Source organism: Lycorma delicatula, chromosome 3 (genome assembly GCF_047948215.1).
Source record: "Lycorma delicatula isolate Av1 chromosome 3, ASM4794821v1, whole genome shotgun sequence".
NCBI classification, from domain to species: Eukaryota; Metazoa; Arthropoda; class Insecta; order Hemiptera; family Fulgoridae; genus Lycorma; species Lycorma delicatula.
The window spans coordinates 107504646-107529038 of record NC_134457.1 but is presented as its reverse complement, the minus strand read 5'-3'; the positions used below and the strand labels follow the sequence as shown (position 1 = coordinate 107529038).

The 24393-nt window shown below is 30.7% G+C and overlaps 1 protein-coding gene across 6 annotated transcripts; it reads left to right on the top strand.

The window, feature by feature from the left end:
* Positions 1 to 55: 55 nt before the first annotated feature.
* Art8 (Arginine methyltransferase 8) lies at positions 56 to 22495 on the top strand. 6 transcript variants are annotated; one of them, XM_075360339.1, is made up of 5 exons: positions 56 to 72; positions 13914 to 13970; positions 15620 to 15734; positions 17222 to 17343; positions 21628 to 22495. In XM_075360339.1, exons 3-5 carry the CDS (start codon positions 15632 to 15634, stop codon positions 22402 to 22404), a joined length of 1002 nt encoding a protein of 333 aa, XP_075216454.1. In that variant the 5' UTR covers positions 56 to 72; positions 13914 to 13970; positions 15620 to 15631; the 3' UTR covers positions 22405 to 22495. The 6 variants fall into 6 exon arrangements, with proteins under 6 accessions (XP_075216454.1, XP_075216453.1, XP_075216455.1 ...); XM_075360338.1 differs by lacking the exons at positions 56 to 72; positions 13914 to 13970 and adding an exon at positions 14114 to 14272; XM_075360340.1 differs by lacking the exons at positions 56 to 72; positions 13914 to 13970 and adding an exon at positions 14115 to 14281.
* The last annotated feature ends 1898 nt before the right edge of the window (positions 22496 to 24393 follow it).

Genomic DNA, 24393 nt, shown 5'->3' with positions numbered 1-24393 from the left:
TTTTGTTACTAATCACCAGACCGAATAAGTGCACAGAACTTAGTTAGAAACGGGTTGAGGCATAAATTATGGGTATGAAATTGTGATTAATCTATTCTTATTTTAAAAGATATTTTCTCCAATTTTTAACATTTATTTTGTAGTCGAATGATTAAAGAAACTAGTGGACGAAAACGTAATGAAACATTTTTCCTCGACCAGTTTGTGGTTATAGGTTTTAAGAAGCAACGACCACATAACAAGGAAATGGTTTTGTTATTATTATGAACACTTCCGGTAAAAATACTTTTTAAACCTAGCGAAATCTAAGTATTTATTTTTACTTCATTTTAGTATTAAAACCTTAAACATACTACACTTACTGGTCGGCCAATTGGTGTTCATATATTATATAAAATCACGGTAAAAATTTCTTAACATTCTAATATACCTACCAACATTCATTAGCAATACCTATTCCATATGTGTCAAACAGAACTGCTTTGCAAAATCGAAGACACTTGTTTAATAAGCAGACTGCAATAATTTGCGAACTGTTTTCTACTTCTTTGTACATATTACTTTGTTCTTTTTACTTTTCTATCTTTGTTACAAATTTTTGTACATATGCATATTATCTAAATGCATATGTAACTCATTAAGGTGATAAATCATTCGATTGATACTTTGTAAAATTTTTAAAATGAAGCATTCAGTAAAATTAGTTTTCACTGCAGTTTATAACTTGTTTAACTATATAATAAAAATATAAAGTATCGTTTGTCAAAGTTTAGGAAAAAGTTTTATTATAGAATCGTGTTACCTTTTGTAACAGATATAACACTTAGTATTTATATTATGACTTTACAGTTTTATGTTGATTTATATATATATATATATATATATATATAAATTTTCGTAGGTAGTCGACACTATAATATAATTATATTGGCAGAATATTTATTTAACAGCTTTTTAATTTTTGTATCACATGTGACTTTCGAAGCCTAAAATATTTCAGTCAAGAAGTAGAAATGGATCACTGGTGACTTTGATAAGGTTGTATTTATGTGACGCAGCCTTAATAACATCCTTAATCTTATGATTTCATTTATGAGTTTAGTGGCATGCAACTGGGTTTTTTTCTTCGGACAGCTTTCTCTGCAGCTGTCCGTAGTCGTAATTCTTTGTGACATAATTAATTTGAAGATGTTAAAGTTTCTAAATTAAAAATTTAATTCTTTATTTGAATTAATGACGTTTTGAAGAGATAAGGACTAAAATAGAGAAACACTTTATTTGCGTGAGAAAGTTAAATAAAGCATTCCTTACCTTTCTTTGGCAAGTAACCTTTTCCAAAGCTTAGAATTAAACGAATTATCAGGATATTCTTAATGGGGGTTAAAATACTAAAGAAATTCATTAAAGGAAAACAATAATCCTTTTACTTCGTTATGGACAAAAAACTTTGATTTAATACTAATATAAATTACTAATTAATACTAATATTAATATACTAATTATCAAATCTAATCTAATCTGTAATCTGAATTATTTTATTAGTTCATTATTATTGTAATTAGCTTAGCTTAGATTAGGACATTTAGCAAACTTTTATTTGTTTCTTTTGGCTGTCGATATTGGATTGCCAAAAGTTAAAAAAAATGTGCATTTAAGAAAGAGAAGTAATTCACTCGCACAAATCAAAAAATTATTATTTTTTTTTTAGAAATCTCTTATGGTTTGAGTTTTTGCATTCTTATATACAATGTTCTTATATGACTGTAAAATTTAAGACGTTACAGAAATATTTTTCGTTTTATTATTTGTATAGGTTACACTCCATAATCATCGTCATCAAATTTGATCAATTAAGGAAGTTTTTGTTCCTTTTAATCGTAAAAGAGTAATAGAAATTTTAAAAAATATACAGGTGAAAGTTTGCTTTGTTTGAATACTAGATCGTGGATACCGGTGTTCTTTGGTGGTTGGGTTTTCAATTAACCACACATCTCAGGAATGGTCGAACTGAGAATGTACAAGACTACACTTCATTTACACTCATACATATCATACTCATTCATCCTCTGAAGAATTATCTAAACGGTAGTTACCGGAGGCTAAACAGGAAAAAAGAAAGAAAAGGTGAAAGTTTGCAAAAATGATGAAGAAGAAGAAGAATTTGCAGAATCTGAAACGTTTAGCCGAGATCTGTGCTATCAGGAAAGGCTGATACATGTATTACATTGATATTAAGAGCAAAGAGACTTTAAAAAATATTACTGGATATGTTGCATTTAAACTAAAATTAATTATAGTTTTCTATTGGTTACAACTTGTTTTCTCCGCTCTTTGCATTTTTTCTTCTGATTTGCTCCGTTCTGCTTTTCATTTTTCTCCTCCGACTTTTGTCTTTCATTGTCAGTCGTTTTATTATTAAAACTAAAGATTTCAATTACTATAGAATTTTAAAGTCGATTGGTTTATTGAGTAATAATTCAGCGGAATTTCTTTCGTAGTACGTTTCACATTATTAATTTTCGTTATTAAGCGTTCGTATTTCCATAATTCAACTTTTTCAGGTTGTTTAATTTTCTCGTAAACGCGTAAACTGCGCACAGTACAGAAAAATGGCATAAACAAAAAATACTCAGATTGGAGGCGGACACCTCATGTTGACCTTGGATTTGACTTTAACCTTATTTCAAGGTTAGCACGATTTTTTCAAATGGACCAATTTTTGATCCCACCAATGAAAAGAGCAAGAAATTTTACATTGTTATACGTGATAACACATATGACCTTGGAACGTTTTTGAAGGTCGTATAGCTAACCATCAGAGATAGTGTTATACAATGCTGGATTCTTTTTGTAGATATTTACAATCACTGGTTTCTAAGTTGTGAGAAGAGGATCTGGTACTGTCTTGAATCAGCAGATTGTGTTAGTTGGATACCGTATGTTATTTAACTACTAAACCAAATTTATGGTCGTATGACTATGCTTATCATATTTTTTGGATCCAACCCAAGACATATTTTTGAAATTACCTAAAACAGTTTAATGAAACATTAAACTTTATTTAGTCAGTTGTACTTTTCACTAGACATGACTTTTCAGAAATGGTTTGCATGTTTTAATTACATCATAAAACCATACTTTCACCACATGGTATTCAAGAGAAACAATTTTTTAATATCTAACAAGGCAAGTAAGAGATCAAGCAGTTGTAAAGAGTTGCCCATTTACAAAAACTTATGGAATGGACAGAAGTAAAGAATCTACCTCAGAAGATAATTTAAAAAAATAAATACTTTTCATAATAAATCACCAATATACTGGAAAAAGTTCATAGGCTACTGGAAAAATGAAAGAATACAAAAGAATTAAAACTGAATAACATTTATCAAAGTTCATCATAAGTATTACTCATATTTTTTATGTTGATTTTTATCTTTTTCTTTATTTTTATATCAGTTATCTAAAATTAAATAAAGTTATAAAAAAGTTTCAATTTTGGTCACAATACTCCCAAAAAAATTACCGCCAATTCTGTTCAAATTTAAACCTAAAATATAATTCATAAGTTATGCAGGGAATATATTGAAGCATCACCAAATGACATGAGCAATTCAAATGTCAGATTTTCTGATTCCATGATAACTAAGTTTCTATTTTATTAAAAAATGACAAAAAATAGAATACGTAATCATTTCTTTTATTAGTATTAATTAAATACATTATAAAGATTGAAATTACCGGTCAGAAATTTTTTTCAAAAATCAAGCTGACGTATGTCAACATAAACTTATATAATTTGTAATGTGAATGAAAGAGAAATTGATCTATAATTCTTTTAATCAGGAACTAAATCTTTTACAAATATAAAATATATATTTTCCCCAAAGTGTTAAAGAATAACACTTTGGGGATTGGTGTCCCCATGGCTCTATCTTATGTAGCGTTTCTTTCTACTACACACTGAGCTGCTGAACTGTTCTTGTTATACTTAACACTAGGTGGTGTTGTGAACCTTACAAAATACAACCATAACTCAAGGTGAAAACTATCATACCAATGGGTGGATGGATTGACATAATGATACATAGAACCAACTATTTATATGAGTCTCAAACGTTGTTCTCTGGGCCCCAGGTATGAAGCCCTAGTGGGCTTCATACAACATAGTGGTCTGTTATATCACTGGTATTCATGTGAACTGTATTGTCACTCCCAATTTATAATACTTCAATGACTGTTGGTGTACTTGAAAAAAACCAACAAACCCAGGAGTTTAAAAGGTCTCAACCGATCTTGTCAGCCAAAGATGTGATAAATGATAAAGTAACAACAGACATAATAGAGAGAAGTAAAATATCTAATGTATGTTTTCTTGTAATTAGCTATAAAGAGGAAGGTAAGTCCTTTAATAAAGTTTCTCCATTTCTTATAAATAAGTGCTTCGTAGCAGCTTGCGGCCCACTAAAATCTTTTAAAAATCTTAGGAGTTGTGCTCTTCTGATTAAGGTTAATAATAATGGACAGAGTTGGAAGCTCCTAGCCCTTAGATATAGGAAAGGACGAAGTGATAGTGGAAGACAAAACCGTGAATTTCAGCAAGGGAGTGATCTGCCATGACTTGGCTGATACTGAATTATCAGAAATATCTGAAGAACTGCAGTCTGTTTCATCTGTGCAGAGGATCATTAGAAAGGAGAATGGTGTTGATGTGCTAATGTTCTCACTTATCCTAATCTCTTTGACTCCTAACTGTTCCTGAGTGAATAAGAATGGCTACCTACCTGTCCATGTATAAACGTATATACCAAACCCAAGACGCTGCTTTCAGTGCCAGGGTTTTGGTCATAACAAAGGTGGTTGCAGGAAGGAACAAGTTTATATACCCATTGCGGCTGTATGGGGCATGATGATAGCACATGTGCTGAAATAGAAAAACGTGTTTGTTGTAAAAGTCTACACTCTGCAAGGTCTGCAGACTGCTCTCTGTATAAGGAAGAGAAGGCTATACTGAAAATCTGTACCAAGCAGAAAGTGTCCTTTCCGGTGGCTCATTGGAATACAGAAAATCCCTCAGCTTGAGGGATCCAGTACTTCCCAGTGTTAGTTTTTTCTAAGCTCTCTCTAACAAAATACAAATAGAGAATGAATGCACATCATGCAAAGAATTAACCAAAATGGTAGAGGCCTTGTCAGACCCAAATAAAATCACTCACATCTGCTATTAGTACTGAGTACAAGCAAGAAGGTAACTTCTGCTAGAAAGCCCAAAAGTGGTTTACCGAAGACCACTTCAATCAATCCCATGACTAAATAAAGCACCAACAATACAGCAAACTACCAACATCCCTATGAGGGTATCAACTAAAAACTCGTTGCCTGGTACGGTATCTCCGGCTTCCAAGTTCCCTTTACAATCTCGAAGTCACTTCGAAATATGGAGGCCGATGAAGCGCCCAAAAAAGAAAGATATTTCCTAAAAGTTGGAAACAGCAAAAAAAAAATTTGATTGTATTTGGAAAATAATATCCAAGCAGAGTTTTGTATATAAAAGGAAAAGAATATTTTTATTGGTACCAATATTATTCATTGGAATGTTTGTGGTCTCTGTTTTCGCCGTGAGGATATTGAAATCCTACTAAAGAAAGAAAATCCTTTAATACCATGTTTGCAGAAGATGTCACCAGGATCCTTTCGCGGCTACATCTGCAAAAGATGCAACCATCAAACTGAAGACATGAGTGGATATGAGGGTGTAGCAGCTGTTTTCCTGAAGGAAATCGTAATAGCCACCACTACGCCGCTAGTGACAAACATCCCTGCAATCTCAGTAAAGATACTGGCACCATTCAAAGTGAATATCTGCAACTTGCACCTTCCTCCAAATTTCAGTATCAGTGAAGATGATCTGTCCAGTCTGTTTTCCCAGATTCCTTTACCCTGCCTAGTAACTAGCGAGTACAGCGCCCTTCACTATTCATGGGTTTCATGACATGTTCTTCCCGAGACGCTATATTTGATCGACTGAGGCAGAACATAGATTTCTGCTTATTGAACGATGGATCGTACACGTTCGTATTATTTTCATTAGGTACATTTTCGTGCATAGATCTGTTTTTATGTTCAGCAACCCTATTCCAACGTCTTACCTGGCGTGTCTCAAAGAATTTCTTTGGAAGCGATCATAAACTGGTTGTTATCTCAGTCGGTAATATTGATTTACCTCAAAGTCAGCCACGCAGATGGCTGGTTCAGAAAGCGGACAGGATCGGACAAGTTGGCCAATATGACTCTTGTCATATTGGCCAATTATGATAGCGCGGTCCAACAACTTGCCAAGTTTACACACCAAATTCTTGATAGCGCGAATGAATTCATCCCTTTAACATTTGAAAGCCAAGGCGGCCTGCTGTTGCTTGGTTGGATGAAGACGGCAAGCATGCATAAGGAACCGGCACGTAATTTTAATCGAAAACCTACGACTTAATTGCTCTGCGCCTTCCGCAGCGCGATGGCTGTTTGTAAACGAGTGTTTCGGAGTGCAAAACGGAAATCATGGAGAATTATGTCGATTCCATTTGTAGGACAACTCCATCGTTGGTTGTTTGGAGAAAGGTTCAGGACATGTGTGCATCGGTAGTCACCGCCGCCAATTGGACTGGAATGCAGCGGAGACCTTGTTACCGCGCCAACTGATGTGACGAACACGTTTGGAAGGTCGTTTAGGTCAGTTTCACTTACATCATCGTATCGTCCGAGTTTGTGAGATATAAGTTGCTGGTAGAAAATATCTCGTTCGTGATTGCAGACTCGGAAAATGAATTAAACATACCCTTTCCTTTTAATAAGCTAAGTGTAATAATTCTCGTGACACTTCCCCCGAAAATGATAATATCAGGTTCAGTGTGTTATCACACCTACCAGATACTGCATTACGACATTTGTGTATCTACAATAGAATATTCTCTCACCAGGTTTTTCCAGATTCTTGGTCAGATGCATTGGTGATTCCCGTACTGAAACCTGGTAAAGATAAATCATGCCTCTCAAGTTATAGTCCTACCTCCTTGACCAGTATCCTCTGGATGGTGTTGAAATGAATGGTAAACCGTCGTCTAGTGTGGTACTTTGCGAGAAATGCTCTAATTGCTCCCGAACAATGCCATTTCCACCAAGGTAGTTTATTATCATGTCAGGCCAGAAAGCTGTTCTTCAAAACACCTTTTTACTTCGCCATCGCGTGGTTGCTGTATTTTTCGATTTTCCAAATGCCTATGAAACGGCATGGAGTAGAGGAAACCTAAATATACTTCATGAATGGGGTACACAAGGAAACTCCTTGCATTCATCAGGGATTTTCTTAATAATCGGTCCTTTCGAGTTCGAAATGGACCGACGATATCCGAAAGTTTCACACTAGAAACTGGAATACCACAGGGAAGTGTTATTTTGTTTGCTACATTGTTTGGCTAAAAGAAATTTAATCTGAATATCTACCGAGAGAGTAGGAATAACAACCTATCCTTCATAATAAAAAAAAAAAAATGACAAAAAGGTAAATATGTAACTTTTAGAAATATAAAATTCTCTCAGATCAATTGAGAGTTAAAGTAGGTTTTGAGATTAATACATTAAAAGACTAGGCAAAAATATAAGAAAGATCCCATTCTAAGCTTTAAACAATGTTTGGTTGAAATTTTAAAATCAACAAATTCTAGTTTGTTCTAGAATGAACAACAGGTCACACAAAAAATAGGTAAATGAAATGTTGTGGTAAAGTTGTCAAGAAATAGCAATTGATCAATAATAACTATGAATTTCACCTTAATGAAATTAAAATAAAATATATCTACAGAATAAAGGGATCAATTCTGAAAGATTTTGAAATTTTTTGGTTTGTAGAGAAATGATTAATTCATGATGAATGCAATTTAAATTAATGTTGAATATTAATTTAAAAATATATAAGCTGCTCTATAAAAATCAAGAAACAGAGAGTGATAATATTTTAATGCTTGGTAGATGTGCTGAAAATTTATTAAGAGAAACTGTTTTTTTTTTTTTTTTTGGTTGTTTGTGAGCGAAAAACACTTAGGCGTTATCATCGCCCGGTAGTTATTATTAAAAGGGTAATATAACTCCGAAATAATAAGCTATACAAGGTGTACAAAGAGAAACTGTGAATACCAATAACTGGCAGTTTGTATCTTTCAGATATGAGGTTGCAGATCTCATAGTGAGGTACAGTAGCATTGATACAAATACCACTTTGGAAATGTTTAAGAGTTTATTAGTTGAGTTAATTGAAGAAGTAAATATTAATGTACCGATTCACAAGCCTGTGATGGTTGTGATTTTTAGTTTTTGATAATTGACTCTTATGTATTTTTTTGTGCTGAATCCTAAGATAACCTTCAGTTTTTCCATCACATCAGAATTTTTCACAAATCACAAATTTCAGAATTTGTAAAAAGTTGAAAAATTGCGTAAATGTGACACAGTAAAGTAGATATAAAACGTTTTTTTTTTTAATAAATATATTCACTTTTTTGGCTTATACTATGCATTCTTGTAGCTAAACAGTTGAGCAATCTGAAGAGAAGGGGTCGTTGACCCCTTAATTTCTAATGAAAATTGCTATAAAATAAGCCCAGTTTCTATTATAGCGCATTTTTAAATTAATTTATTTTTATTTATTTAATTAATTTTTATGAGGTGCATTATGTTTTTGGAAAACACTCCCCCTCTTCACTAACCCTTAATGATGAAGTATGTAAAATATTTACAATTTTATTTCATGTGTTGAAGTTTTTTGGACGGCTTATACTCTGCTTCACGCTTTTCCTTCTATGTTCTCTATAGGTATCATCTCGGTGTAACATCAAGCAACAGTCTGCCATCATTGTAATAGTCCATTTTCCTTGATACCTTCTTTCCTTTCTTTCATGTCTTGATGAAATCTCTCATCCTTCTCCTTGCTAACAGCAGCCAAATTTTCAGGAAAATAGTCCATATGTTAATTTAGGTAGTGAACCTTCAAACTCATGGAACAGCCTAAATTTTTGTACTTCTGCAGCATGTTCTCAATGATCGATTTGAAGTCTGGATCCTTCTTATTGCCCAGAAACTTTTGTAACATTTTGAAACATTTGTATCTCAAAATTACTATCTTTGAGATTTTTCTAATGTCAGGAACAGTAAAGACATCATCCTTTATTTTGGGGGTTGATAAGAGTGAAAGAGATTTGTCACAGATGTATTTAAAATAATTACCTTATTTTGGTAAGGCTTTGATAAATTGCTTCATCAAGCCTAGAAGTGGAAGGAGAACTCTATTTGGATTTATGAAAGCTTTTCGGAGAACATTTTTGGTTCCAGGTTCTAATTAACTCTTTTTGGCCAATCTTTACTTATCAAATGATTTTCTTTGTCTCTGCTACCCCATTCACACAAAAATAAGGAAACTTTGTGTATCCTCCTTACTGTCCTAGGAGCATTGATATTATTTTGAAGTCACCGCACATAATCCACTTATGATTATCACATTTAATTTTATCAAGAACAAATTCCAAATTATCATAACCCTCTTTTAAATAGTTAGAATATCCGATGGGTATTGATGGATATGTATTCACATTGTAAAGAAGGACAATTTTTAGGCTTCTTTTGAACAAATCTATGAACAGTCTCCAATCGGTAATTTCAAACAGAATGTTAAATCAAGTCAAAATACATCAGTGTAAAAGATCTTCTGAAAAATATGGAAGAAAATCTTTTTCGCTGTAGCTGAACCAGGAAAATGAGGTGTCAGCTGCTAGCAGGTTCTTCTCTTTAAGCCTTGAACCAAGCAATTCTGAATTTTCTTTGGTCAGATGTAAGTCTCAAACCAAATCGTTTAGTTCAGGCTGTGAATAAAACTCTGGTGCACAGTTACTTCTGGATTCATACTCCTCGACGTTATCTTCATTTAAATTACTTGTGGAACCATCTATTTCAGATAAATTCTCTGGTGGAATTGACACTGGTTCAAATGGACCATGACAAATCAGGCATAAAACATATGGCACATTTGGATAGATAATTCTTTTTTTATTCTTCAAATTGAAACTGTGAACACCAGTTGAACAAAAGTAACAATCATTGGTATGATTTTGTGGCTTTTCCTCCACCATTGGAACTCCAAATCTGAACGCTTTTTGTTCACCCTTTCCAAGTCCTTCAACACATGTGTAGCAAATGTAGTGGGGGCCCAAGATTTGTCTTGATCTCCTACTTTCATTTCAAAATATGCGAGGTACACTTGTCAAATGAAATTTTTTATGTTTCTCTTTTGCCTTTCCACCATTATCTCACCAAAAATGTAACAAAAATAATTTGCAGAATTTTTGCAGCCTCTTGAAACCATTTTGAAAACGGAAAGTTTGCTTTAAGGTCTGAAAAATATATTTTCCACCAACAAAAATGCATTCAAGCATAGAGGATGGCAAAAACTCAATTTACACACGCTGATGGTTGAAACAGCACTGATAGTAATTGCACAGTACATGAGTATCGCCCACCTCTTCAGACCATTCAACTATTTAGCAATATTTGAATGTTGTACAAGCCAAAAAAAGTGAATATATTCATTATATTAATTATTTTTAAAAAAAGAAGTTTTATGTCTATTTTATAGTATGGCATTTTTTCAACTTTTTAAAAATTCTGAAATTTGTAAAAACTCCTGAGGTGATGAAAGAAAATAAAGGTTATTTTCAGATTCAGCACTAAAAAATATATAGGAATCAATTATCTAAAGTTAAAAATCATTCCACTACCCAAATTTTGCAGTTGTGTTATTAATACAAAGAGACTTCAATACAAGGGTACGCGATTTAAACTCATTTCCAGAGAATTATTTGAGAACTGAAGTTTTTTTGATGTCAGATTGGTTGGTAAATGAACTAATTTTTAATGAGATGACATTTTTAGTAGAGGAAAAGCTCTAGCAAAAGCAATGGCAGGAAACTGGTATATTTGCAATGGTCAAACTGAATCAGAGAGGCCTGCAAAATATATGCATTTATTGATTCTCAAATAATAAACATAATTCATCATTTATGGGTTAAATATCAGATTGTAAGTAATGATAAAGAAACACGTAATATTTACATGTGTAAAATAAGTGTTTTCTCAAAAAGGAATCTTCAGCAACAGGTTTCTAAAGTAAACAATGAAAAATGTAATATCCAAATAATGGAATGTATAAAATGGAATGAAAGTAAACAAGCTTGTTTTTACCACAATTTAGGAACTTCCAGTAATATATATTTTAATTCTATTGCACTTCTGATCTGTATAATAATTTGATTAAAACTCTTTTAGATTTAAGAAGTAATAAAATCTCAGCAAAAAATATAAGAAGTTAATAAATAGTTACTAATTTTAGAGATTCAGGACAACTGTGGAAAGTGATTGGATATTTTATGAGAAAAGATTGAATAAAAATAGTAGACGATAGAGGATCGGTAAATTTTACCAACTTATCCGCCAATATAGAGTTGCTGATGTAATTTAGTTTCTTGGATGACTGATCTCAGTTTTCGATAGAGACATTGAATTGAGAGAACTACAGTCGACCACCAGAAATCTGAAGAACAAAAAGCTCCATAACCAAAGAAATAATAAGTAACAGAAACAAGAAGCAGAGTGAGAGCATTATTATGTTGTGTTTATTCAAAATTATACTGTCAAATGAAGAAATTGCCAAAAATTGGTATGGTAAAATTTTGTTTGATTTACAAAAAAGAGGACAAGAAGGATTGTAATTATAAGTCTACAGCATTGTTCAACAACATAACAAAAATATTTACAATTATTTTAGTATTCTATGACTTGGGCTGAGGAGAATTATATAATTCGTGAAGAGGAAGAGGAGTTTCAGAAGAAGCAAAGTTTTGCGAATTTAATATTTATACTAATAAGTATTAATAAAAGGTTTAAAAGCAGTGTGGTATAATTGCGATATTTATAGATCTTAAGCAAGCATTTGATTCCAAAAACTATGAGAAATTGTGAAATAAACTATTTGCAACATGGTTTTTGGGAAGTTGATACAAATATTACAGTGCCTTTATGAGAAAGAAATTGAATGGCAGTGAGCAACATGAGTATATACGCATATGAAAAGATTGTTGCAAGGAGATTTTTAGCCCACTCCTATTTTTACTGTATAATTGAAATATATTAAACTTTTTTAAAGAGAAAAATGTCAGAGAACTGGTGTTGACAATTTTAAGGAAATTCACATTACTAAACTTATGATTGGGATATTGGACAGAAATCTATGGCGAAATAAAATAATTTTAAAATCTACAATAATTATTAATAATATGCATAATAAGATAATAAAATGAGTTTGCTACAGAAATAGTATCAATAATCTATATTCTTACCTGTATTAAGTGTATAAGTAGCAGACTTATTTTTAAAAAAACCCTTGTAATTTAACATATTGGGATCATAACATACCTTCTTACCTAATGATTCTGCTATACCTGATACATCTCAAGCTATTTAATTTTGGGAAGTCATTTCGCATTGTAACAGATCATGGGAATTTTCTGACTCCCAGATATGAACATTTTATGTATATTACTTTTCCACTAAGATGAAACGTTGACTTGTCACAAAACATAATACAATAAAGGAAGTCACCTTCATGCTGCAACATTTCAACTGCAAAGTTAGCACACATAGTGTAGTCGGCAGGCTTCAAAGCCTAATATAGATGTAAAAGGTACAGGCGCATATGAAAGTGTTTGTTTTAATGTCATCACCAGCACTGCTAGTTTGCAGCTGGCCTTCCTAATAGATTTTTTAGGACTATGCAAGAAAGACCCCCTGACACGTTCAACATTTTCTTAAGACACACTCAGTCATCCCGTTTTATTTTTTTTGCAAAAGACATCCAGTTGCTTAAAACTGATTATGCCATCGATGAATGTTATTGCCACTTTGAGGATGACAATTAAACTTTCAATGAAACGTACAATAAACTGAGAATATGTAATGACAGATTCACACTTAGCAAACTGCAAAAGGCAGAATTCTTTTTATTCAGTAGTTCCCATCCTTGCTACATTCCGCTGTGAAGCAGAAAGAAAGGGAATCAATATATGGCCATGCATGCAACTAAAACTGAATCAAACCCAGTTAGAATCAAAGAGCTTTGATTCTAGCTTTAAATTAACCTCACTGTACACTTTATTTACCAAATATTATAACAAATATTCTTTTTTATAAACCAGGTAGTATTAACAAAGCTAATATAGCAAGGTACGAGTACAAGGTTAGGGAAATTTTAATGAAAATTAAATTTTGAAAACTTAGCCCATCTCCGTGGCGTGTCGACCTTTTCTAGACTAGATAAAGGAAATTTGAAATTGAACAATTAGAGAAGTCTACTCTAATTCAGGTAAAAATTAGAGAAGTGAACTAAAGTAAGATCATCTAGTGAAATTGTCTAGTGATTGTCACAGTCTACTTTAAAGAAAGCAGCATTTAATTAATACCTTAGCTATGAGTTCTCTACGCAATTTCCACGGCAATTTTCATTGTAGTGTAAATTTCTTATTTAAGTGTCCAGAACATAGGCATTATATGAAAGTACTGCCTAGCATTGTATTTAAATTCTGACTGGATATTCTACATATAAAAGAAAAGAAGTAAAACAATTAAATGATCTTTATCATTTATGTAAATACAACATTAAAGCTACGAATTTTCATAATTAATGAATCAGATTCAATAAATGAATCTTTATAGTTTTGAGTAGACAGTGATTGAAAAGAGTGTTTTTGTTTTGTTTTCTTGATATTTTGTTCTTTCTTAAAATTGTTAATTGGTATGCTAATAATTTTTTTCTGTTTATTAAGAGACTTTTATAAGTGATGTAATGAAAATGTAAAATTGTAACCTATTCATTGCAACAGGTAAGAACAATATACAGAAAGTTTATTTTATCCTATTCTAATAGTAAAGACAACTAATTCTAAGTTCTAATGGATTTCGACTGATCAATGATTGCAGAAAATATAATTTAGATTTCGTCCTTGAGAGTGACAGTTTATTCTTTCTGTTTGTCTATTGATTACTTAATTTTTATTCCAAATACACGTTTGATCAGTTCTCTGTGTCACTTTCGCAATATTTTTTATGGATCATTTAATCGAATCAACTGTGATTTACAATCAATAGAAAGGCACACATTTCTTGTGTTAGTGAAACCACGCAGGTGAAACAAGTTACGTTAACCTCACTTTTATGACGTTTTTTACTTACCGGTAGTATTTGTTAATTATTTATGTATCTAAGAAAATGGAATGTACTGCAGGTCACAATAACGCTGAAAACTATTTTTCCAGTTATGAAGATTTGGAAGTAAAGTTTAAAAATTTAAATCAGTGTTTTTAAAATTTGTTCATTATTTCATGTGAAAGATGAAAAAAATCTATGATACTGAAATAAAATAATTTTAAAATCTACAATAATTATTAATAATATGCGTAATAAGGTGATAGGATGAGTTTGCCATAGAAATATTGTCAATAATGTATATTCTTACCTATATTGAGTGTACACTATTAAGTAGCAGACTTATCTAAAAAAATTCCCTTGTAATTTACCATATTGGGATCATAACATACCTTCTTACTTAATGATTCTGCTATATCTGATATATCTCAAGGAATAATATAGTAACCGTTAGAGGTTGTGGTGTGAAGTAAGGGATAAATGATTACACTTCAACCCATTTTAGTAGACTGTTACGCATATATTACTAAAAAATTCTTTTAAACCAGATTTTTTTAACTTGTAACCCATTCTTTATTGCTTCTTTATTTCATAGTTATACAATTTAAACTAAGAAGTACTTCTACCTGATTATTATTGTAAACACGTTATTTGCAGGATATGTAACCTATATATCTTATATTTATTTATCCTCATGCATGAAACACAATATTATTATATTATACATAAAACAGCCTTTAGATATATACAATGTAAATCAGTGTTTTACATTGTAAATATTTTGTCTATGGCAGTTTCTTACCACACTGATTTTTAACAGTAACTGTAGCTGTGTATTATAACATTGAACTTGCTAGTCATCCTGGAAAGTATTATAAACAAAAGTAAACCATATATGAAGTAGGTTTACACAACACCCAACATACATTATTTCTTCAACACATGCAACATAACTATAAATTTAGCTTTTTCCAGTGTTATTTGAATGTTGCATATTAGCTGATTACAGCATTGATTAGGATTAGCACAGGCTTAATGTATGTTTTACAAAATATATACCACAAATGTCACATGTTTATGATTTAATTTACTCTTATGATAATTATCTTATGAGGAGTAAATTATAAGATCATAAGAGTAAATTTACTCTTATGATCTTATAATTTACTCTTTTATGTTGTTGATAACAAGAGTTGTTAATAACTTTTTTCACTTTTCAAATCTGTTTTTCAATATCTTGTTAAAATATAATTTCAGTTATTAAAATATAGTTTTAATTTTGATTTGTTTTATAATTTTCTGTGAAACATAAATTATTTATTTTCAGATTCATCGTTTGATGTTAGAAGATAAGCCAAGAAATATAGCTTATAAAAATGCTATAATATCAAATAAAGATTTATTTAAGAATAAAATTATTCTAGATATTGGCACAGGAACAGGTAATATATTATTTTAAAAATAAAAATTAAAAGCTAATACCCAGCCCAAGCATATTTATGGATTTCTTTTTTGTAATTGTTTGATTTTTATTCTCTTTTGACTACATGTTCTGTTGTCTTCTTCATTTTGATTTTTTTAATGAATTTATTTCTTTTTTTCTATATTTTTATGTATAATATTTTCTAACATTATGTTCCAACATTATGTTCTAACATTGTGTGTGTGTGCACGCGCGCATGTGTGTTGTATATGCACTCATGCTTATGCAATTCTGCAAGTGCATACATGCATAAACATGTAAAATTGAAATAAGTTAGTTAGGTTGACTGATCACAACCATTACTAACTGTAGTCTCAATCTTGATGATAAAAAAACGACAAATGTGAGGATATGAAAAATACCACATTCATCCATTCACTGCTTCTTTCTACTATTACTTTTATGTAAATTCATCCATTTTTTATCAGTATCTTTCATTTGCCAACAATATCATTATGAAAATTTATATTTTTACTTGAAAATAAAACTATTCTACAACTACACAGTTTAATTTTCATTTATACTCCATCCATTCAGCAGAGCTATAAAATTTCTGCTCTATGTGTTATGTGGTGTTGAATTATTTCTATGGAAGAATTTGCAGTGACTGTGGTTTATTGATAGGAAAGAAGAAAGAATTTAGCAAGAGGACACTTTTACAAATAATTTTGTATGATTTTTTTTTAATTTATTGATGGCATAAATATCATATAAAGTATAAATACTTACTTCATGACTGGTTGGTGTCAGTTTAACACACTTTCAGCAAATTTCATTCTAGATGAAAATACATCATTGCAACGCATTTTTTGTTCTCTATTTTGAAGTTTTGTTGTATGTAATTTGGTTGAGAAAAACAAAGGTTTGCTTATGTTTTCACATGTTGATGAAAATTTTTATAATCGTTTGATTAAAAATAAGTCCCATGAAGTCACTCATTTTTGCAGTAAAATGTTACAGTGTATTTTAGGAACAGTGTTTGCAACGAAGAGACAAATTAATTGTTTGGAAAAAAATTTATATAACTAATTAGCAGTTCATCAGAAAATTTATTTTGTCATTTTTAGCTTTTGATTAAATTACTTAAACTCATTCTCTGCTGAATGAATTTGAACACCCCACCAGCTTAATCAGATTTTTTAGTTTTTTTAAAATATGTATTTTTCATATTTTTTTTGTTTTGCTCAACATTTTTAATTTTACATGGTGGTTATTTTAACAAGAATCAAGATTTTTTATAGCCGCAAATGTCTTAAATATGTAGATCATTATTATATATATATTTTAAACACCATTTATTAATGACACCTATATTTTAGAATTAAAATTAATGAAAATTATATATATTTAAATACTAACAAAATGACTAATTATTGTAAAGTGACCAAGTTTATTCATTTGATGAGAAGATTAGGTATTTGTATTTTTGTTTACATAATATTTTAGGAATACTATCAATACTTTGTGCCCAAGCTGGTGCTAAAAAGGTTTATGCTGTTGAAGCTAGTAATATTGCAAGCCTTGCAGAAGAAATTGTTAAGGAAAATGGATTTACTGATGTTATTCAAGTATGTTTCTTTTCTTATTTTATTAATTTATATCATGCATATTACACTACTATCAGAATAAATTGGTATATTATTGTGAATGTAAAATGTTTTATTATTAATTTACATATTTTGGTTAAAAGTGTTATTAGAAAATTGTGGAATAAAATATATGAGTTTTCTTACATTATATTTATTGAAAAAAATGTAGTCGAACACATATGATTTTCAATGAAGAGGAATCTCTTTTTTGCCTGTAATCATTTGTCTGTTAGCAGTCTATTTTAGTAATAACTGTATTATTAATATGTACCCACATAAATTAATCTTAAAACCTTAATGTTAAATGTCTTAATGTTTAAATAAAAACAAAACTTAATAGCTAAGGACAGCATACATTTCTAACTTCTAGATTGTATGTACTTTAGATCCACATAAACATTAGGAGCATTAGTGAAGACTTTTAAAATTTAAGGATAAGTTTTAAATACTTTCTGCAGCTTCAGGAAGCAGCAAATAACTTCCAATCCCACCCTCTTAAAATAGTCAAATGTCTAAGGAGGGCTACTCTAATTACAGGAGGACTATAACTTAAGCCAATGTAGCTTCTAGTTTGAAAAACACTGGATAAACGCCAAATAGATACAAAATTTTTATTAGATAGTTTATCTATAAAGATACAAGATTTTCCAACATTTTTAGGTAAGAAGGACTAACCTGGTAACAGCATATATTTTTAAGGTTTTCAGAGCATGTAAAAGTGAACAAATTAGATGCACAAAATACTACATTGGTAAACTGGAGACGCATTCGCACAGTGATACAAGCACTCTATGCAATATCAAAATCAAATGTGTGAATTACCTCACAGAACCTGGGCACACATGCAAAGATATTAACGTCATTTGCTTTCTTATTAGTACCTAAAGGGTGAAAGCTCAACACACTTCAACAAAATTAAATTTATGGATTAAATTTGATGCAAAACATCTATTGAATGAACATATAATGTTTGTTAAGATCCATACTGTACTGGTTGTAGACCTAACATAGGTCACAAGCCATTCCCAAAACTAACAAAGCAACTCTTAAATAAAAGATCTGATTCAGTAATAAAAAATCTTATGCCAGGCTTATGAGGGGAAAAAAGCAGTGAAATGCTTTCCCATTGCCTTCTTCACTGAACCAATTATATTTTTCCTTATCAGTGTACCAAGTCCCATTACCGTTCATTCTGTTGACAGACTGGCTATTATTACTCTCAGAGACAGTAACTCTGACTGATATCTCTTGTATTTCTTTATTTGCATCGCAACTGTAAAAAAGTCTTAAATAGGTAATGTAAAGCAACAAATTAATGCATCTCTTCAGTTAACAATATATTTTATATACTGTATTCAATAGAGGGAAGAAATAAAATAAATCTAATACACAGTTTGACTGTTTATTTGACAAGTTTCAAACTCCTTCAAAGCAAACACTATTAAAAACATTTATTTGTTGTCATTCAGAAATAAACTATGGTATTTCATAATTCCAAGAAGATTGTATGGAAATATTTTCCAAGTTTTCAGAAAGTATCTGATATTACATTCATTTTTATTATAAAATTAAGCTTATATTTACATTATTATTGTTAGACATTTACTTTTTTTTTGTCTTCAGTCATTTGACTGGTTTAATGCAGCTCTCCAAGATTCCCTATCTAGTGCTAGTCGTTTCATTTCAGTATACCCTCTACATCCTACATCCCTAACAATTTGTTTTACATATTCCAAACGTGGCCTGCCTACACAATTTTTCCCTTCTACCTGTCCTTCCAATATTAAAGCAACTATTCCAGGATGCCTTAGTATGTGGCCTATAAGTCTGTCTCTTCTTTTAACTATATTTTTCCAAATGCTTCTTTCTTCATCTATTTGCCGCAATACCTCTTCATTTGTCACTTTATCCACCCATCTGATTTTTAACATTCTCCTATAGCACCACATTTCAAAAGCTTCTAATCTTTTCTTCTCAGATACTCCGATTGTCCAAGTTTCACTTCCATATAAAGCGACACTCCAAACATACACTTTCAAAAATCTTTTCCTGACATTTAAATTAATTTTTGATGTAAACAAATTATATTTCTTACTGAAGGCTCGTTTAGCTTGTGCTATTCTGCATTTTATATCGCTCCTGCTTCGTCCATCTTTAGTAATTCTACTTCCCAAATAACAAAATTCTTCTACCTCCATAATCTTTTCTCCTCCTATTTTCACATTCAGTGGTCCATCTTTGTTATTTCTACTACATTTCATTACTATTGTTTTGTTCTTGTTTATTTTCATGCGAAAATAAGTCTCGTAGGACTTCATCTATGCCGTTCATTGTTTCTTCTAAATCCTTTTTACTCTTGGCTAGAATTACTATATCATCAGCAAATCGTAGCATCTTTATCTTTTCACCTTGTACTGTTACTCCGAATCTAAATTGTTCTTTAACATCATTAACTGCTAGTTCCATATAAAGATTAAAAAGTAACGGAGATAGGGAACATCTTGTCGGACTCCCTTTCTTATTACGGTTTCTTTCTTATGTTCTTCAATTGTTACTGTTGCTGTTTGGTTCCTGTACATGTTAGCAATTGTTCTTCTATCTCTGTATTTGAACCCTAATATTTTTAAAATGCTGAACATTTTATTCCAGTCTACGTTATCAAATGCCTTTTCTAGGTCTTAAACGCCAAGTATGTTGGTTTGTTTTCCTTAATCTACCGTCTACAATTAATCTGAGGCCTAAAATTGCTTCCCTTGTCCCTATACTTTTCCTGAAACCAAATTGGTCTTCTCCTAACACTTCTTCCAGTCTCCTCTCAATTCTTCTGTATAGAATTCTAGTTAAGATTTTTGATGCATGACTAGTTAAACTAATTGTTCTGTATTCTTCACATTTATCTGCCCCTGCTTTCTTTGGTATCATGACTATAACACTTTTTTTGAAGTCTGATGGAAATTCCCCTTTTTCATAAATATTACACACCAGTTTGTATTATCTATCAATCGCTTCCTCACCTGCACTGGGCAGTAATTCTACAGGTATTCCGTCTATTCCAGGAGCCTTTCTGCCATTTAAATCTTTTAATGCTCTCTTAAATTCAGATCTCAGTATGGTTTCTCCCATTTCATCCTCCTCAACTTCCTCTTCTTCCTCTATAACACCATTTTCTAATTCATTTCCTCCGTATAACTCTTTAATATATTCCACCCATCTATCGACTTTACCTTTACTTTACTTTTGTATTATATATTGGTGTACCATCTTTGTTTAACATATTATTACATTTTAATTTATGTACCCCAAAATTTTCCTTAACTTTCCTGTATGCTCCGTCTATTTTACCAATGTTCATTTCTCTTTCCACTTCTGAACATTTTTCTTTAATCCACTCTTATTTCGCCAGTCTGCACTTCCTGTTTATAGCATTTCTTAATTGCCGATAGTTCCTTTTACTTTCTTCATCACTAGCATTCTTATATTTTATACGTTCATCCATCAGCTGCAATATATCGTGTGAAGCCCAAGGTTTTCTACCAGTTCTCTTTATTCCGCCTAAATTTGCTTCTGCTGATTTAAGAATTTCCTTTTTAACATTCTCCCATTCTTCTTCTACATTTTCTACCTTATCTTTTTTACTCAGACCTCTTGCGATGTCCTCCTCAAAAATCTTCTTTACCTCCTCTTCCTCAAGCTTCTCTAAATTCCACCGATTCATCTGACACCTTTTCTTCAGGTTTTTAAACCCCAATCTACATTTCATTATCACCAAATTATGGTTGCTATCAATGTCTGCTCCAGGGTAAGTTTTGCAGTCAACGAGTTGATTTCTAAATCTTTGCTTAACTATGATATAATCTATCTGATACCTTGCAGTATCGCCTGGCTTTTTCCAAGTGTATATTCTTCTATTATGATTTTTAAATTGTGTTTAGGTTTTAGAAGACATTTACTAACACAAATTTTTATTTTTTTTTTTATTTTATTAATATGATCTCTGATATGCTACATGTGTTATTTAATAAGGAAGATGAGATATATGAAATGATAAATTAAAAATAGATTCATTCATTATATGGAACTGTATCTGAGACCAACTGATCAGCATGCTAACCACTACACCAATTTCTCATGCTCATAGGGTATAATAAAAGATGTATGAAGTGCAGTAAAGTAATTATCAATAAAATCTAAAGTAAATTTGAATTTATAAAATCTAACATAAATTACTTGTGCATTTTAATTATGTTTATGTATTTGTTCTAGGTATCACATTGTAGAATAGAAGATTTTGAATTAGATGATAAAGTAGATATTATAGTATCTGAGTGGATGGGTTTTTATTTATTACATGAAGGTATGTTAGATAGTGTTATCTGTGCAAGAGATAGATTTCTTAAGGAAGATGGCCTTTTATTTCCAGAAGAATGTATATTGTATACAGCTCCTTGTCAGTTACCTTCATTTTATCAGTTTTGGGATGATATTTATGGAATTAAGATGAATTCATTTGGTAAAAAATATAGGAAAATATTTGAAGGTAAACCTGAAATAAGAGAAGTATTAAGTGAAAATTTATTAAACGAAGGCAATGAATTTGTAAAATTTAATTTAAATTTTGTTAAAAATGAAGATTTGGATAGAATTTCTCAAAGACAAGTTGTTGCTTGTATTAAAGATGGTATATATCAAGGGATTTGTATGTGGTTCTGTGTTAAATTTCCATCCATTAATGGTAAAGATTGTGTAACTTTATCAACAAAACCTGATAACCCCTTGACACATTGGAAGCAAACTGTTATTGTTCTTCCTGTGGAATTGCCTGTAGAATCTGGTGATGCAGTTGCATGGGAGTTAACATTACAAAGATTAATTGATAAACCAAGATCTTATTCTATTCTGTTAACAATGTTGGATCCAGATGAGGAATCACATCCTATTCCTTGTGATTGTCATAGACCTAAATGTCTTATTATTAAAACATATCTTTCACAACTTCCTCCTGAAGATGATGATAATGATGAAAATGATATTGCTACTTAAAAAATGGATAAGAATATTTATGATTTGTAAACAGATATATTAATTTTTTTTGACTAATAATAAAAATAATTCTTTTAATTTTTCGTGTGTAGATATTGTTTTTATTGTTCTGCTTTACAAAAATGTACCTTCTCTTTTTCTTACCTTTAAAAAATTGCTTTTCTTCTATCTTTTTCTTGTAAAAGAATTCTTGTTATATACGTAACGATATTACTTTGTTTTTATAGAATTCTTTCATGTGTATCGCATTTCCTATTTGATTAAAAAAAAACTTTTGCTCTGAAACAATTTCCGATTTATATTCCTCTTTTAACTGTCCTGATTTATATTTTTTCTGCAATTTAGTTTTAATGGCTTAGATGGACATTAAAATCAGTAGGAGTGTATATTAGGATCACAGGTGGAGAAGTAAACTTGAAGAAATAGTTACTTTTTACCTCTTTTTATATTGTAAACTATTAATTAAAAATATATTGTTACTTTAATTAGGGCTTTATATATTTTTTTTATTGCAGCCTACTTTTTTTCTGTAACAATTATATTCATCATTTAAGCAAATAATTAACCGTGTACTTTTTATTAAATTCAATTTTTAGATTTCAGCTAATATTCATTAGAATTATTTTCTAAAAATAAGTCATCGAGAATTGTCTATATTATAAAAGATGTGGTAAGTACATAACATACAGTAAATAAATCTATTTCAGTACTTAGGGTAATCTGTTTCAGGCAAATAAATTGATCATTCACTCTGAATATTTTAAAACATTATTATCCTTTATAAAAGTTTTTGCAATATGTCAGTATATTTTTAAAGTAAATCTTAGAATATGTTGAATGGCATCATTATAATTATGATTGCTTCATGTAAAAAAAGTGTTATTCATTATTCAGCCAGCAATAAGAAATATCCAAGTTTTCTGTAAACATAGGGAATCAGAGAATTTTTTATACAAATTATCTTCTAGTTTATAAACTTATGGGCTGATCTGTTATTTAGTTTTGCAGTGTTTTTATCCAATTAATCAGGAATGTGTTACATTAAATAAGCATTACTGTTTATTTTAAAAGTCAGTTTTTTTTTTTATTGTGAATTTAGTACTGCATCATAATCTAAATTATTTCTGGCAATTTAATTTGGAATCATAAATTTTAAGTAAGTAGTAGTGTTTTTAATGTTTATAAAAGAACAAAAGATTTCATAAACCATCAAATGTGAGACAAGCGACAATATTTAAAGTAAACAACACTTACCAAAATCGTTTTAACTTCTTAAAAAAATTGTTCATTGAATTTTACGTAAAGGTTAGTTTCACTCTTAACAGTATGAATAAATTATACAAAAAATTTGATTGACTTATTTCCCTTTAAATTTGTATTCTGCAGCTTTTTTTCATTAATTTTTGCCTAAAACTCCTGAGGATGTCGGTAATTTGTTTTGTTAAAAAAATCTCATTTACTGTTCATTAAAATCTTTTTTGAGCTGAATATTATCCCAAATGGAAAAATAAAATTCCTCTGTATCATGAAAAAGTGACCATGTTATGCAATTTTACAGTGTTTGATTTCAATGGAGCAATACTTTTTCAAAACAAGCTGGAATAGTGCACCATGTACTCTATGTTGAAATGCTCAACAATTTTTTACAGTTAAAATGTTGAATTGCAAGGCAATAATCACATACCTTATACCCTAGATCCATATACTTAACTCGCCCAATATTCTTATTTTTGAAGTATAGGTTTACATCTACAATCCTCAGGCATCACTAGAACAATGAACAGGAAGCATGCAAACATGCTATGAACAGTCACTGGCATTAAATGGGTTGTTGACTTTATTAGGAATGGAGGTATCCTATCCATTTGCCAAATTTAATTTTATTGAACAGTATGATAATACTTAATAATGCTTGTTATATCATCTTTTGCAAAAGTTGAAGTGCTACTTAAAATACAGAAGAAAATAAAAATCTTACAGTAATAGAAT